Raw genomic sequence first — 12525 nt, 5'->3', positions numbered from 1 at the left:
GCCATTTTTCCATGATGGTTAGCCTTTTTAGCAATAAAGTGTTTTTTAATTAAAGTATGTACATTTTTTTTAGACATAATGCTATTGCACACTTAATAGACTACAATATAGTGTAAACATAACTTTTATATGCACTGGGAAACCAAAAAATTCGTGTGACTTGCTTTATTGTGATATTCGCTTTATTGCGGTAGACTGGAACCGAGCCCGCAATATCTCCGAGGTATGCCTGTATATAGAAAATTTTCAATTTTGTTTTAATCTTCCAGGTATAGAATCTAATTATTGGAAGGTTGTTCTAAATTTGTCCCCCCTCCCCGCCCCAACTGCTGTAGTTCATGGGGGGAGGGGGGGTTGGGGGATCAGGCAGCCGCCCCCCTTGCCTTCTAACAACCCCACTTCTTCCACCTGCAGCATTTCTGCCACCCAGGTTCCCATTATATCTGCCCCTCCCTTCCCTATAGTCTCTACCTCTTCTTCCACACTCTTTCCTGTCAGACATTGCTTGGGCTCCATTTTCTGCAGGTCATGGAGCACAGTGGTGGTGCTGCTGATAGTCCAGACAGGGGATGGAGTTTCCATGTGCTCCTTCCATGGGGGAGAATCCAGCCTGAGGCAGAGCTGAGTTGCACCTAACAGTAAGGGGGTGGTGGAGGTAGAAGCTATAGAGGGCAAGTGGAGGGTAGGGGTCAGGTGTCTACTGTGGGTCCCTACTCTGGCCCTGATCCAGGCTCAGGGCCAGAGTCAGAGCCACAGCATCTGCTTGCTCCCCTTGCTCTCTCCCTTCCTCCCCCTGGTTTGCACACAAATGTAAAATGGGGGGCTTCTCCCCCACCCATGCTGATTGAGTGGAGAAAACCTCATCTTAGATTCAGTTAAATATAGGGGTTTTTTTAACCTATCAAATACATTAGTAAAGGACTTATGTATTCTGAGTCTGGGTGATGGGCACAAGCCCATGTCACAGCTGGGAATAGTTGAATGATAATACATGTAGAACTCTGCTTACATCCATCCATGGAGATGTGGTAGACTGAGGTGTGCTATGGAATTTACCTATGGTTTGCCCATTCGTGAAATACAGAAATAGCAGAATATAAAGACATTACAATTAAATTTGTTTTCATGTGTTTTCAGGAGATGCAGTTGGAACATGCGAAACAAGCATTTGTGCAGCGAGACAATGCTCAAGCTGGAAGAGTCACTGCTATGGACTTCAGAGATATTTTGGTTACTATCCGGCCACATATGTTGACACCATTTGTAGAAGAATGTTTAGTAGCTGTAAGTTCTGCATGGCTTATTTTTAATGTGTTAGTATCCAGGAGCTGCAACAAAATCAGAGCTCTGTTTCACAAGGCACTGGACAGACATGCACCAAGAGATGGCTACCTTTCCTATGCATCTATTTGTACCTTGTGCCCATCACCCAGACTCAGAATACAAGAGCCAAGTCAGATTAAAATATATAATACCCCACATTATAGACTCTCTTCTTAGGATGAGATCTTCAAAGATCCCACTAGGACTTCCTTGTGCAGCATTTCAGGCAAAGAAATGGGCCTTGTTAATGGCTGACAAATTTCGGCTTTATTGAACTAACACATTATTCCAGGATGTTATTCCAGGAAGCCATTGTCTCCTACCTGAGTAGTTATTCTTGAAACAATTGTTTTGAAAGGTTAAAGTTCCGTTAATTGTTCATTATTAAATCTGATATTTGGATCAGTGAAACACTTGAAGATATTATTTTGCTAGCAACTGTGTGATCTGTTGAACTTTTAAAATAATATAAAATGGGTAGAAATTAGATGAGACTTATTTGGTCATCAGGGCAGTTTTCTTCCATTTCAGCTTTGTTCTTGAACTTATTTCAACACTGGCCCAACACTTACCCCTTGCCCCCCAATATATTGGTGAGTCAAGTTTTAAGTATACCATGCTATATGATGCCATCCTTGTGACAAATACCTAATAATGTTTTCTGAGTCTGTAATATTGCTGAGATCCGAATCCAGTATTGTGATTGGCAAGGGCTCCTCAGAGCCAGGTACAGGGATGTTATTTTCTTTGATACTAAGGCTCTGCACAAGCAGCCTAACAGTGCTTTCCTGTGCACTTTTTTCCTTCTTTTCCTTTCCCTATATCATGTTTACAGCACACTGATTTCACATTCACTATTGACATTACAGTTCTTTTTTTGGAGTAACTGTTATCCAGTTGTATATTTCACATTAAATGCCAATATGTTGAATGTACTTGGGTAAAATGTTTCTGTCACATCAGTTACACTTGGTTTGCATTTGCCTTGGTATAAATACGTTTTGTTGCTTCCTGCTCATCTTTCTACCTTCTAGGGCACTTTGAATTATTTCTTTTCTCACAGGTATTCACAATAGCATTCAACTGTTTTATGTTAATTTAGTATTTTTGCTACTATTGCTGACTTTTCTAGTTTGTCCTGTTGTTAACAGGTGAATTATTTTTCAGAAGCAAGTACCTTTTAGCATGTATAAAGAATAAGCCAAATTCAGCCTTATAAGGCTGTAGTTCCACTGAAGAAGGCACTTTATCTGGGCTTTGTCATTTGTCTTCTGATGCAGTCCTCTCCCAAGTACTCCAGAGCCTGGGCTTGTCCCTGCTCAAATTGTCTACTATGCTTCTGGTGATGTGTGAGGGAGAATCTTGAGGAGATCTATTTGGGAACTATGATTCTGTTGCCTCAGAAAAATACTGGAAATTTTATATAATGAGGCCAGGATCTAGAACGCCATGAAACTAATATTTTGTGGACTGAGGATGATTTCTGACCGATTTCCTGCCTTCCTAGTACCATTACCGACTCCACTAGATCTTGTCCTTTTTAATCAAATGTGATTTAAGTTAATTTTTAACATGAGAATTCTAATTATTTCACCTCAGATCAATTTAAGTATTGTCATTTTAGGGAAATGTTTGCAGTGGTCTGAAATCTGCTAGGTTTATTAGTGTTGTATTTAAATGAAGAAAAGGTTCTTTTGGTAAATCTGAAATCTTTTATTAGACCAACTCTATATCAGATTTACCAAAAGAACCTTGTCTGCCTATGTCCTTAGACCAGCACAGCTACAACCTATACCCTTGTATTTAAATGAAAGCTCAAAACAGGCTGTGAATTGAAATGTTTGAATCGACCTTTTACAGAGCTTGTTTCGGGTTCTGTTGTTTTTGTGTATTAATATACTTTACATCTAAAAGGCTTTAAGATTTGCTCATTAGAAGACATAAGTGAACATATAAAACATTTCCAACTGAAACTACTGAAACCTGAACTCTGTAAATTACTACTGGTCATGTTGTTATAATCCTGCATATGTATTTGTTTAGGTTTATAGAGGTAGGGAGAGTTTTACATTCTGGACATGATTAGTTTCAGTAACATAAGAAACTTTCATAGAACTTATTTTTCATTAAAAAAGAATCTCTTGCTATTGACATTTTTACTTTTATAGTACTGTTTCAAAATGTTATTTAAAGGTTTTTCTTAATCCTATACTGTTGTGAAACATTAACTCATATCTTTTCTACCCCCCTCCCTTTCTACTGTCTCTTTACTCTAGGCTGCTGGAGGTACCACTTCCCATCAGGTCAGCTTTTCCTATTTTAATGGATTTAATTCACTCCTTAACAACATGGAGCTCATTAGAAAGATCTACAGTACTCTGGCTGGAAATAGAAAAGATGTGGAAGTCACTAAAGGTTAGTAGAAATGTTCTGATTGTGAAGTCTGGGAGTTTTCCTGTGGCATTCACGTGGGGGAGGGAACTCATCCATATGCTTTTAAATCAATCAAAGAAACAACAGGAGGTCAGTCTACATTTTTAGCATACTCTGATGTATCCTTCAAGTGTTCATTCTCCTGTTTAGTCCACCCTCCAGGTTTTTCATTTTGTTTTAGCCAGAAAGAAGGTCCTAATAAATTGAAGATGGGGGGTGGGGGTAGGAGAGAATGTAAAGATATTTAAAGGTTTCAGAAACTTCCTAGGACTCCTGCCAATTTGGCAGCCTATTAAAGTGACCTTCAAGGGTAGTTGAAGAATTCCATAAACTTGTATTGGCGGCACAGTAAGCTGATCTACAAGCTTGGAACAAGATGTTATCTGCTCTATCTAACCGCTTTTATAGAGAATTCCCTCTGCAACGCCAAGGTTTCATTAATGTGGCCTACTGGGACTGTGCATGAAAAGTTCCACATCTCTGTCTCCTGGTTTTTTGTGTATGTGTTATTTTTTTTCTTTTGGTTTTTCTGACCCACAACTGATTGATACCGTATGTCAAATATCCTAAATCCTGCTGATAGTACTAAGCTTTAAGACCAGAAGGCTGCTCTTATTCGCATGACATGTAGCACTCAAAACATAGATTTACATAGTGCTGGTTGCACTTTTTGTGGTGATCACTTTTTTGCAGCGTCTTGCTGTTAATACTAAAATGAATGGTGACTTTCGGATGCTTTGGGTTTCTTGTTTTGGGGTTTCTTGTTTTGGTTTGATTAATTTTTCCCCTCTCTCATATTTTTATTCTGTTGCAGAGGAGTTTGTTCTGGCAGCTCAGAAATTTGGTCAGGTTACACCCATGGAAGTTGACATCTTGTTTCAATTAGCAGATTTATATGAGCCCCGAGGGTAAGTCAAAATTTATCTACATATCTATATTTATATCTATATACATATTTTTGCTAAGTAGTAGGAGATAGAAGGATAGTGAGTATCTCACTTGCTGCCCAGAAGCACAGGTAACTTAGAGTTGGTTGCAAAGCCATTCTTACTCATTAATGTAAATTTCAATTTAGTGTTTGCTTTACCTCCATAGACGCATGACATTAGCTGACATTGAAAGAATTGCTCCTCTGGAGGAAGGAACATTGCCATACAATCTGGCTGAGGCTCAGAGGCAGGTAAGAAAGAAACAACAGTGAAGCTTTCATAACACTGTTCCTTTCCTCCAGTTCTAAAGCTGGGTGTCTTGCCCCCCTTGTCAGTCATTTTCCCTTTTTCCGTAACACAAACAGGGCTTTTTGTAGTTGTTGGAATCTTCAACTTAACGGAAGGCTGCTACACATCAAAAGTTGCTCATTTGACTCTCCCCTTTTTAAAAGATAAAGAATTATTGATTTGGTTGTAAAGATATAACAAAATGTGTATGGATGTCATCTGACTGCTCAAGAAAAAAAAAAAAGCTCATTGAAGAGGTTTTGTGTTCTGATTCTTTCCCACAAAATAGTTTTTAATGAGAGAAGAAGACTTTCCCCTTTCAGTATCAGTGTCATTTTTGGCATCCAGCACTTGTACATGTTTGAGTGCATTGTGTGTCCTGCTGAATATTGAAATGAGTGAGTTTTGTTTAGTCTGCCACCATAATGTGAAAGCTTTTGAGAAGCGTTCGTAAGTTATGTGAAGAGAGAAATGGTAGGACATTGACCTAATTTAACACAAAGTGATCTGTTATACAAGACAGAAACAAACTTGGCTTCTCTGTAGCTGTTAAGCATCTTTTTCTCCTTAGTATTGTTTTAGCAGGTCTTTTTTTTTAAATTGACAATCTTGGATATATACAGAAAAAAACATAGTTTAAGGCAAGCTAAGTTTTGCTTCTTGTGAAATTAATTTTTTTTTTCCTTTGAGCTCTGGGTCTGTGCAGAGACGCCAGTTTGACCACAAAGAGTTGTTGCAGGCTACATTTTTAGGACTAACAGGCCTAGAGCCAGGCATATGTGCAAGTGTGTGTGTCTTACTCTCTCTTTCTTTCTCCTTCTCTTCCCCCTCCCCCATGACCCTTACCAGCCTGAGGCAGTGTCTCGGGTTTTTTTTAGCAGTGCCCAAGTAATGATTGTGCTAGGATGAATTCTAATTAGCTGGCTCCCAAAAGCTGACTGTCTATTCCTAGAATACTTCAGGAAGAATCAGTTGCTTCGGACTGCGTTTCAAGTAGCATAAGCTACAGTAGGTAGCAGTACATTGTAACTGAAAATTCAATGCATAGGACAACAGTTTGTTGCAGTCTCAAGAATTCTCCGTTGAAGATCTTCTCAATATTCTTTTCTCTGCTTTGTGCTGTTCTAAGATAATATGAAGATACTACTCAAAAGGAAAAGTGCCAAAAGTTTTATTTGCATTTGCTCCCTTTTGTTGCCTCCTTTCACTTTCACATCAAGTTATTATTTTAATATCACCATGTGACCTGGGACTGAAAAAAATCATTTATAGTGTAGTAAACTCTGCTGTATTTCGCTTGATATGCTTAGAAATAAAGCTATATGTACTAAAGCTGGGGAAAAATACATAAAGAGAAAACCCTGAAGGTATTTCCAATAGTGACAACAACTATAATGTTTGTACTGTGTGGGAAAATGGCAAACTGTATTACCGAAGTCAATGGTGGCAAGAGAACGTGAGGGCCTTACAAATTTTCTGTCTCCCCTGGATTCCTTCATTCTTTATTTTTAGGAATAAATTCTGGACTAGAACAATCCTTAAACTCATTCCCCATCAGGATGAATGCCAGATTGTGTAGGGGTGCTGTACTGAATTCCTTACATGTGTAGAAGATGGCTACTTGTTTCCTAGAGATTGATTCATAAACCATTTGGGCAATTGTTTGATGTTGAAGCTGGGAACATCTGTTGTTCTTGTTTCTTCCATTCCAATTATAAGCAGCTACATTTTATGTTAACACAAAAATGGTAACAACTAAGTTTATGGTTTGCTCTTAAACATAATGCTTGGGAACACCTGGTGGAGTTTGGCACTGGCTTGCTTCCTCTATTGTCATGCTCTTCACTCTAGTAATAGTAACCAGAGGGTTATTTTTTCCTTTTCCTTTCTTGTCCTTGCCTTACCTTTACAGAAAGCTCCTGGTGATGTGACTCGCCCTGTTCTCATCCAAATAGCAGAATCAGCATACAGATTTGCCCTGGGTTCCGTTGCTGGAGGTTAGTCATGGATGAATGCCAAGGATTCATCCTCACATTCTGTTACTTTTCCCTCTGTTGTTCCCCACCCCCTGCCCTCATCCATTTCAGTGTATAAAGACACAGGTTTCCCTATGTTCCTTATGGAGCCATTGCTGTGAGTTGGGATGTTGCTGGGGGTGGAGAAGTGGAGCTTTTATATATCACTTGTGCCAGCAAGTGGCAAGTGATTTACAGGTGGCTTTACTGCTTTGTTTGTCATCAAACTGGTTTCATAAGAGACAGGCTAATAATGAAAGAGGTGACAAGCTTTTATTTAATTAATTTTCTCTGACATCTCTTTTAGAACCAGTGTATATTGTAGTGGGGGAAGAGGGTAGAGGGGGAGTGGAGGACACCTAAATGATCATTGAGATATAATCATAGAATGTGTCCAGTGCAGGTTAAAAATTGTATTTTTTCCTTCCATGTATCAAATTTTGTTTGTAGCTGTTGGAGCCACTGCAGTATACCCAATTGATCTGGTAAAAACTCGAATGCAAAATCAGCGCTCTACTGGATCATTTGTAGGGGAACTTATGTACAAAAACAGCTTTGATTGTTTTAAGAAAGTGCTACGTTATGAAGGTTTCTTCGGGCTTTACAGAGGTGAGTTTGCAAATGTCATCTATAGCAATGAAAAGATACTAACAAGAGTTAGCTGCTCACCTGAATTGCTACTGTTAGGGTTTGAAGGAAAAAGAAATAATTGGCAGGGTTTGTTTGTTTTTTTTGTGTGTCGTCTCATTATCTGCTTGACCATTCTTGTTCCTAGCTTTAATGCATTTCCCTCTTCTAAGTTTGGGGTCTGCCAACTTTTCAATAATACAAACTAGTGGAAAGGTTGTTTTGGGGATTTTTTTTTCTCCCTCTTTTCACAATAGCATGAGCCATTTGCTCCCCCACCTGCAATTTTCCTGTGGTAGGTGTGGCAATTGCTTACAGAGAAAATGCATTAGAAGGGAATTCTTTGTCTATTTAGTGGTCTTGAATATGATCAAGGACAAAAAATAAACTAACAATATTTGCTGTTCATATTACTGGGTCCTGCCACCTATCATGTGGCAGTGACCTGGCCATCTGTCAGTGTTCTTGGTGAGTGCGGTGTGGGTCAGGCGTACGTATGTTCACCACCATTACTTGCCACTTGTGGCTTCAGTTCAGACTGTGGCTTGGGTTCAAGCAGTGACAAAAGCATCAACAGTACAACTTCATGTTATGGATATGTAGTTGCGAAGAACCTTAAACTAGTACCTGACACTGCAGTTGTTCTAGTTCTGGCACAGAGGTAAAATACATTGCTTTTGTAGCATGAACCGCACTATGTATGCTACCAGAGTGTATTTCTCTTGCTTGGATGTCCATTCATATTTTGATATGCATTATTTCTCAGCTTGCCCTCATGCAAGCTTGGATTAAAACTGGTTTTGGATATGCTTTTAGAGCAGGAGAGAAGATGCTATACTAACAACTTAGCATTTGATTCTGAAAACAACTATATCATTGTTTTGGAAATTAGACTTAAACAGTAAATGCAAAGAGTTGAAAATGGCGAATTTCAGTTATAGAGGTTACAATTTGGCAAAGTTATGAACAATTGGTGAGGAAGGGAGTTCTAAGACTGCATTTGGCAACCTTAATAATAGATTTTGTGGCATAGTGTCTATAATATGTTGGGGCTGCTTGGGTGCTGGTTGACCAACTTCCCTATAAAACACAGTTGCTATATTGATTTAAACGCACTAGAGATTTCTAGCAACCAAAATCTTGGGAAGTGCCAACTGCTAGGGAATAAATTATGTTTTGCTGTTATATATGTCTGTTTGCTTATATTCAGCATATGCAGATATAACATTTTCTGAACTTTCCAAAATAATAAATCTGTGCCCTGAGGATGCCAGTAGAATTCCATACATTTGTTTTTGACCAATGGTATAAGGCTCCTACCACAGAGGGTATTTCAAACTGGGAGAACATCAAACTGGGAATGTCCCACATAGTTTAACTCTATTTGTTCATCCTATGTGTATTTGCTCTTTCTCCTATCGTACTCCTTTGCTAGGCTTCATGCACCATGCCCGCTACAGCCTGTCTACTATACCTCCTTTATCTTGTTAGAGAAATGCTGAATAGGTGAAATAGCCCTGCCAACCTGACTGTTGATGTCGTGAGCACAGGATTATGATCTCATTCCTGGATTAGACAGGAGGAGAAACTGGGCTGTTTCAAACAAAACAGCCATTGTTGATGCAGTAGATATTTCTGGTGAAGTGAGCTTTTTTTTATATAGCTGCTTTGTGTGAGGGCATATTCTGGTATAACTATTTTTTTTAAGTGTACCCACTTAAAGACATGAAATTTTGCAATGGAAGTTAGACTGTTACCTGATATGTAGGGAGAAGAGACATAGTTTGGGAAGGAATGGCAGCTGAGGAGGAGCAAAAAGGTTCTAAATGGGTTTGAAGGCCTATTGTGGGGTTGCTTCTGACATTGTAGTTGTAAGAAAAGCAAGTGGGAATTCCAAACCATTCCAAAGGATTTTTTTTTTTAAAGATTTTATCTTTGAATCAATCCATTGGCTTGAACTTTGGGGTTTTTTTCATTCTGGTCTTCGTGGGGGAAAAAGTAAGAAACACCATGTCATAAAACATGAGTCTCAGATAAGGATAAATTACACCATCTTGTGGATATAAAGAGAGCATTAATATTTGTTTAAAGAGAACTTTGTCCTAAAGGTAGTCAGTTCCAGGAGAGGATATTTGAATACCAACAAAGATAAAGTCAGAGTAATTGTCTTTTATAGCACATTTGTAACTTTCCGATATGGTCATTTTTCCATGAATGGTAGTATCTAGGTGTTATGTTGGAAGACTGGGTTTGAAAGACAGCCTATGTAAAAGTCTTAAGATTTTTCTGTTGCCTTCTCCAAGGATGAGTGAAGAGTACCCATTGTATAATTTGGTATTGCGACTCTACCAAACATAGCACAAGGAAGTCTCAGGGGCTCTAAAACAGCAGAATCTCTTCTAATTCACAAGATTCTAAATCAAGACACTTTTCAGAGGCCTTAAAGCAGTTTACAGAATTGATCAATACTTCTGATAGGCTAAAAACAGATATGAGGTTTATTCCCGGTCTGTCTGGGGTCCAAGTGTTCTGGTGTTGGCTCTCATCAAAACAGATGCAGGACACACATTTACATTTGCACCTTGAATACCAGCCCCCCTCTCCCACACACCCCCCCCTTAGGGAAAAAGTGTTATCTTTGTACTTCACAGGTACTTAATGTGTGGCAATGGGATTGTACTTCTGTAGCTTCCCAGAATAAAAGGCAATGTCCCAGGATAAGCCCAACATCTGTTTTTAGCCATGGGGATCATTTTACCCTGGTCCAACAAAATTCCCTAGAGAATTTAGATTCAATTGGTAGAATGTATTTGGGTGAAAGTATGAAATAGCAATGATACTTGTATTAATATTCCTTGCTCTACAAGAAACAAACAAACACATAAAATGGTATGGGGGACACAAGATCTTTGGCCACAAATGATGAACCACTTACACCATCTTTAGAATTTAGATTAGCTTCCAGCACTGCAGTGTTCCCAAACTCCCTAATCACTCCTTCAGTTACCAACTACTTATGGTTGGCTCACACACTACTAATTAAATATCATTGCCATAGTAGGAACTTCATTTTCCAGAAACTTGCAATTAAAAACTAATCTATGGAATAGAAGTGTAAACCTACCCTCACCTCAAAATCTTCTGTTAAGCACAAATCCCTTGAAAAAGGAAATATGTTCATGGTTCATAGTTTCTAGGGTCCGAAGGGACCTGAGCAGATTATCTAGTCCGACCCCCTGCCATGGCAGGAAAGAATACTGGGGTCAGATGACCCCAGCAAGATGTTCATCTAACCTCCTCTTAAACACCCCTAGGGTAGGAGCCTGCACCACTTCTCTTGGAAGCTGGTTCCAGACCCTAGCCGCCCTGACCGTGAAGTAGCGCCTCCTGATATCTAACCTAAACCTACCCTCTGCCAGCTTGTGACCGTTATTCCTGGTCACTCCTGGCGGTGCTCGGGGAAACAGTGACTCCCCCAATGCCTGCTGATCCCCCCTGACTAGTTTATAACAGGCCACAAGATCCCCCCTCAGCCTTCTCTTTTGGAGGCTGAACAGGTTCAGGTCCCGTAGCCTCTCCTCGTAGGGCTTGCCCTGCTGTCCCCTGATCATACGAGTGGCCCTCCTCTGGGCTCTCTCCATGCTGTCGACATCCCTCTTGAAGTGTGGCACCCAGAACTGGACGCAATACTCCAGCTGCGGCCTGACCAGTGCCGCATAGAGGGGGAGGATCACCTCCTTGGACCTGCTCGAGATGCATCTGTGGATGCATGCCAAGGTGCGGTTGGCCTTCCTTACTGCCTCGCCACACTGCCGGCCCATGTTCATCTTGGAGTCAGTGATGACCCCCAGATCCCTTTCTGCCTCCGTGCTGACAAGAGGGGAGTTCCCTAACCTGTGCAGTGAGGGAGCTGTGCTTGACTAGAAACTGGTAATTTAAGGTAATTGCATTGTCTGTTTTCCCATGTAAATCATGTAATAGGAAAGTTTGCAGTATTTAGTTACCGTCTCTGTACAGTATCATGTGTTCTGCTGGTTTCAAGTATTTTTCCTAGATTGAGCCACAGCTCTTCTCACCAGTGAATTAATGTTTGTGGAACATATTTTCCTGATATTAAAGAGAAAAAAAACCTGCACATGCACAGTGTGAAAGCAACATCCAGCAGCCACAGAAGTCTTTATATATATATTTCTTTGGAGTAAGATGTTGACTGCTTAATATCACTGCCACTGAAATGGAAGAGCTATGGAGTGACAGTAGGCTTATAGGCTGTTTGAAAGAAAATTCTGAGTAACTTGTATTAATTTAATTTAATTTGAAATCAAATGTTTAATTTGAATTCAATTTTTAATGATATGTTTAGACCATATCCATCTTCCAGAGCCCTTCTGTAATGTCATCATGAGATGCAAGCAAAAAACCCAAGATGCACTGTGATTGTACACAGAGATGCTGTAAAATAGACTTCAAAATAGCGGGTGGGTGGAAGGGAATAAGTCTTCAATACATTGCTTTTGGGTTCAAATTGACTTAGTAATATTATATTTACAAGGTAAGGAAAATCTTTTATCTGCTGATGCTGTTCAGTGCATCTGTTGTTTCAGAACTTCTGCTATTCACAAGATAGCAGAAATCTTTCTGTATTGTTCCAATATGCCCATCCAAAAATGAGGAAAAAGAGATAATGTAATAGTAATATATTACTGCAGAACAGAAGGGTGGGCCAAATTAGCAGGTGCCAAGTAATTTTATGTAGGTAGAAGTAAGGGGGCAGAATCCAAAATTGTGTAGTTGTTGATTCATCTTTAGAGGGAAAGCAGCTAACTGGCATTTGACAACATTATAAAACAGATTGTTTTACAAATAGTATTTTTATTTAAAATACCGTATTTTTCGGACCATAAGACGCA

General features: G+C 39.5%; 1 protein-coding gene across 1 annotated transcript in view; it reads left to right on the top strand.

Annotated features, from left to right (window-relative positions):
- SLC25A13 (solute carrier family 25 member 13) overlaps window positions 1-12525 on the top strand; it is a 135622-nt gene that overhangs the window by 81527 nt on the left and 41570 nt on the right. Inside the window, exons 7-11 of the mRNA XM_019533630.1 lie at window positions 3600-3738; window positions 4571-4664; window positions 4852-4936; window positions 6886-6970; window positions 7439-7597. Of these exons, the coding sequence (XP_019389175.1) occupies window positions 3600-3738; window positions 4571-4664; window positions 4852-4936; window positions 6886-6970; window positions 7439-7597 (562 nt within the window). The remainder of the gene's footprint in view (window positions 1-3599; window positions 3739-4570; window positions 4665-4851; window positions 4937-6885; window positions 6971-7438; window positions 7598-12525) is intronic.

The sequence above is a fragment of the Crocodylus porosus genome, unplaced genomic scaffold, assembly GCF_001723895.1.
Source record: "Crocodylus porosus isolate Cpor-Errol unplaced genomic scaffold, CroPor_comp1, whole genome shotgun sequence".
NCBI classification, from domain to species: domain Eukaryota; kingdom Metazoa; phylum Chordata; order Crocodylia; family Crocodylidae; genus Crocodylus; species Crocodylus porosus.
This window is presented reverse-complemented; position numbering and strand designations above follow the sequence as displayed.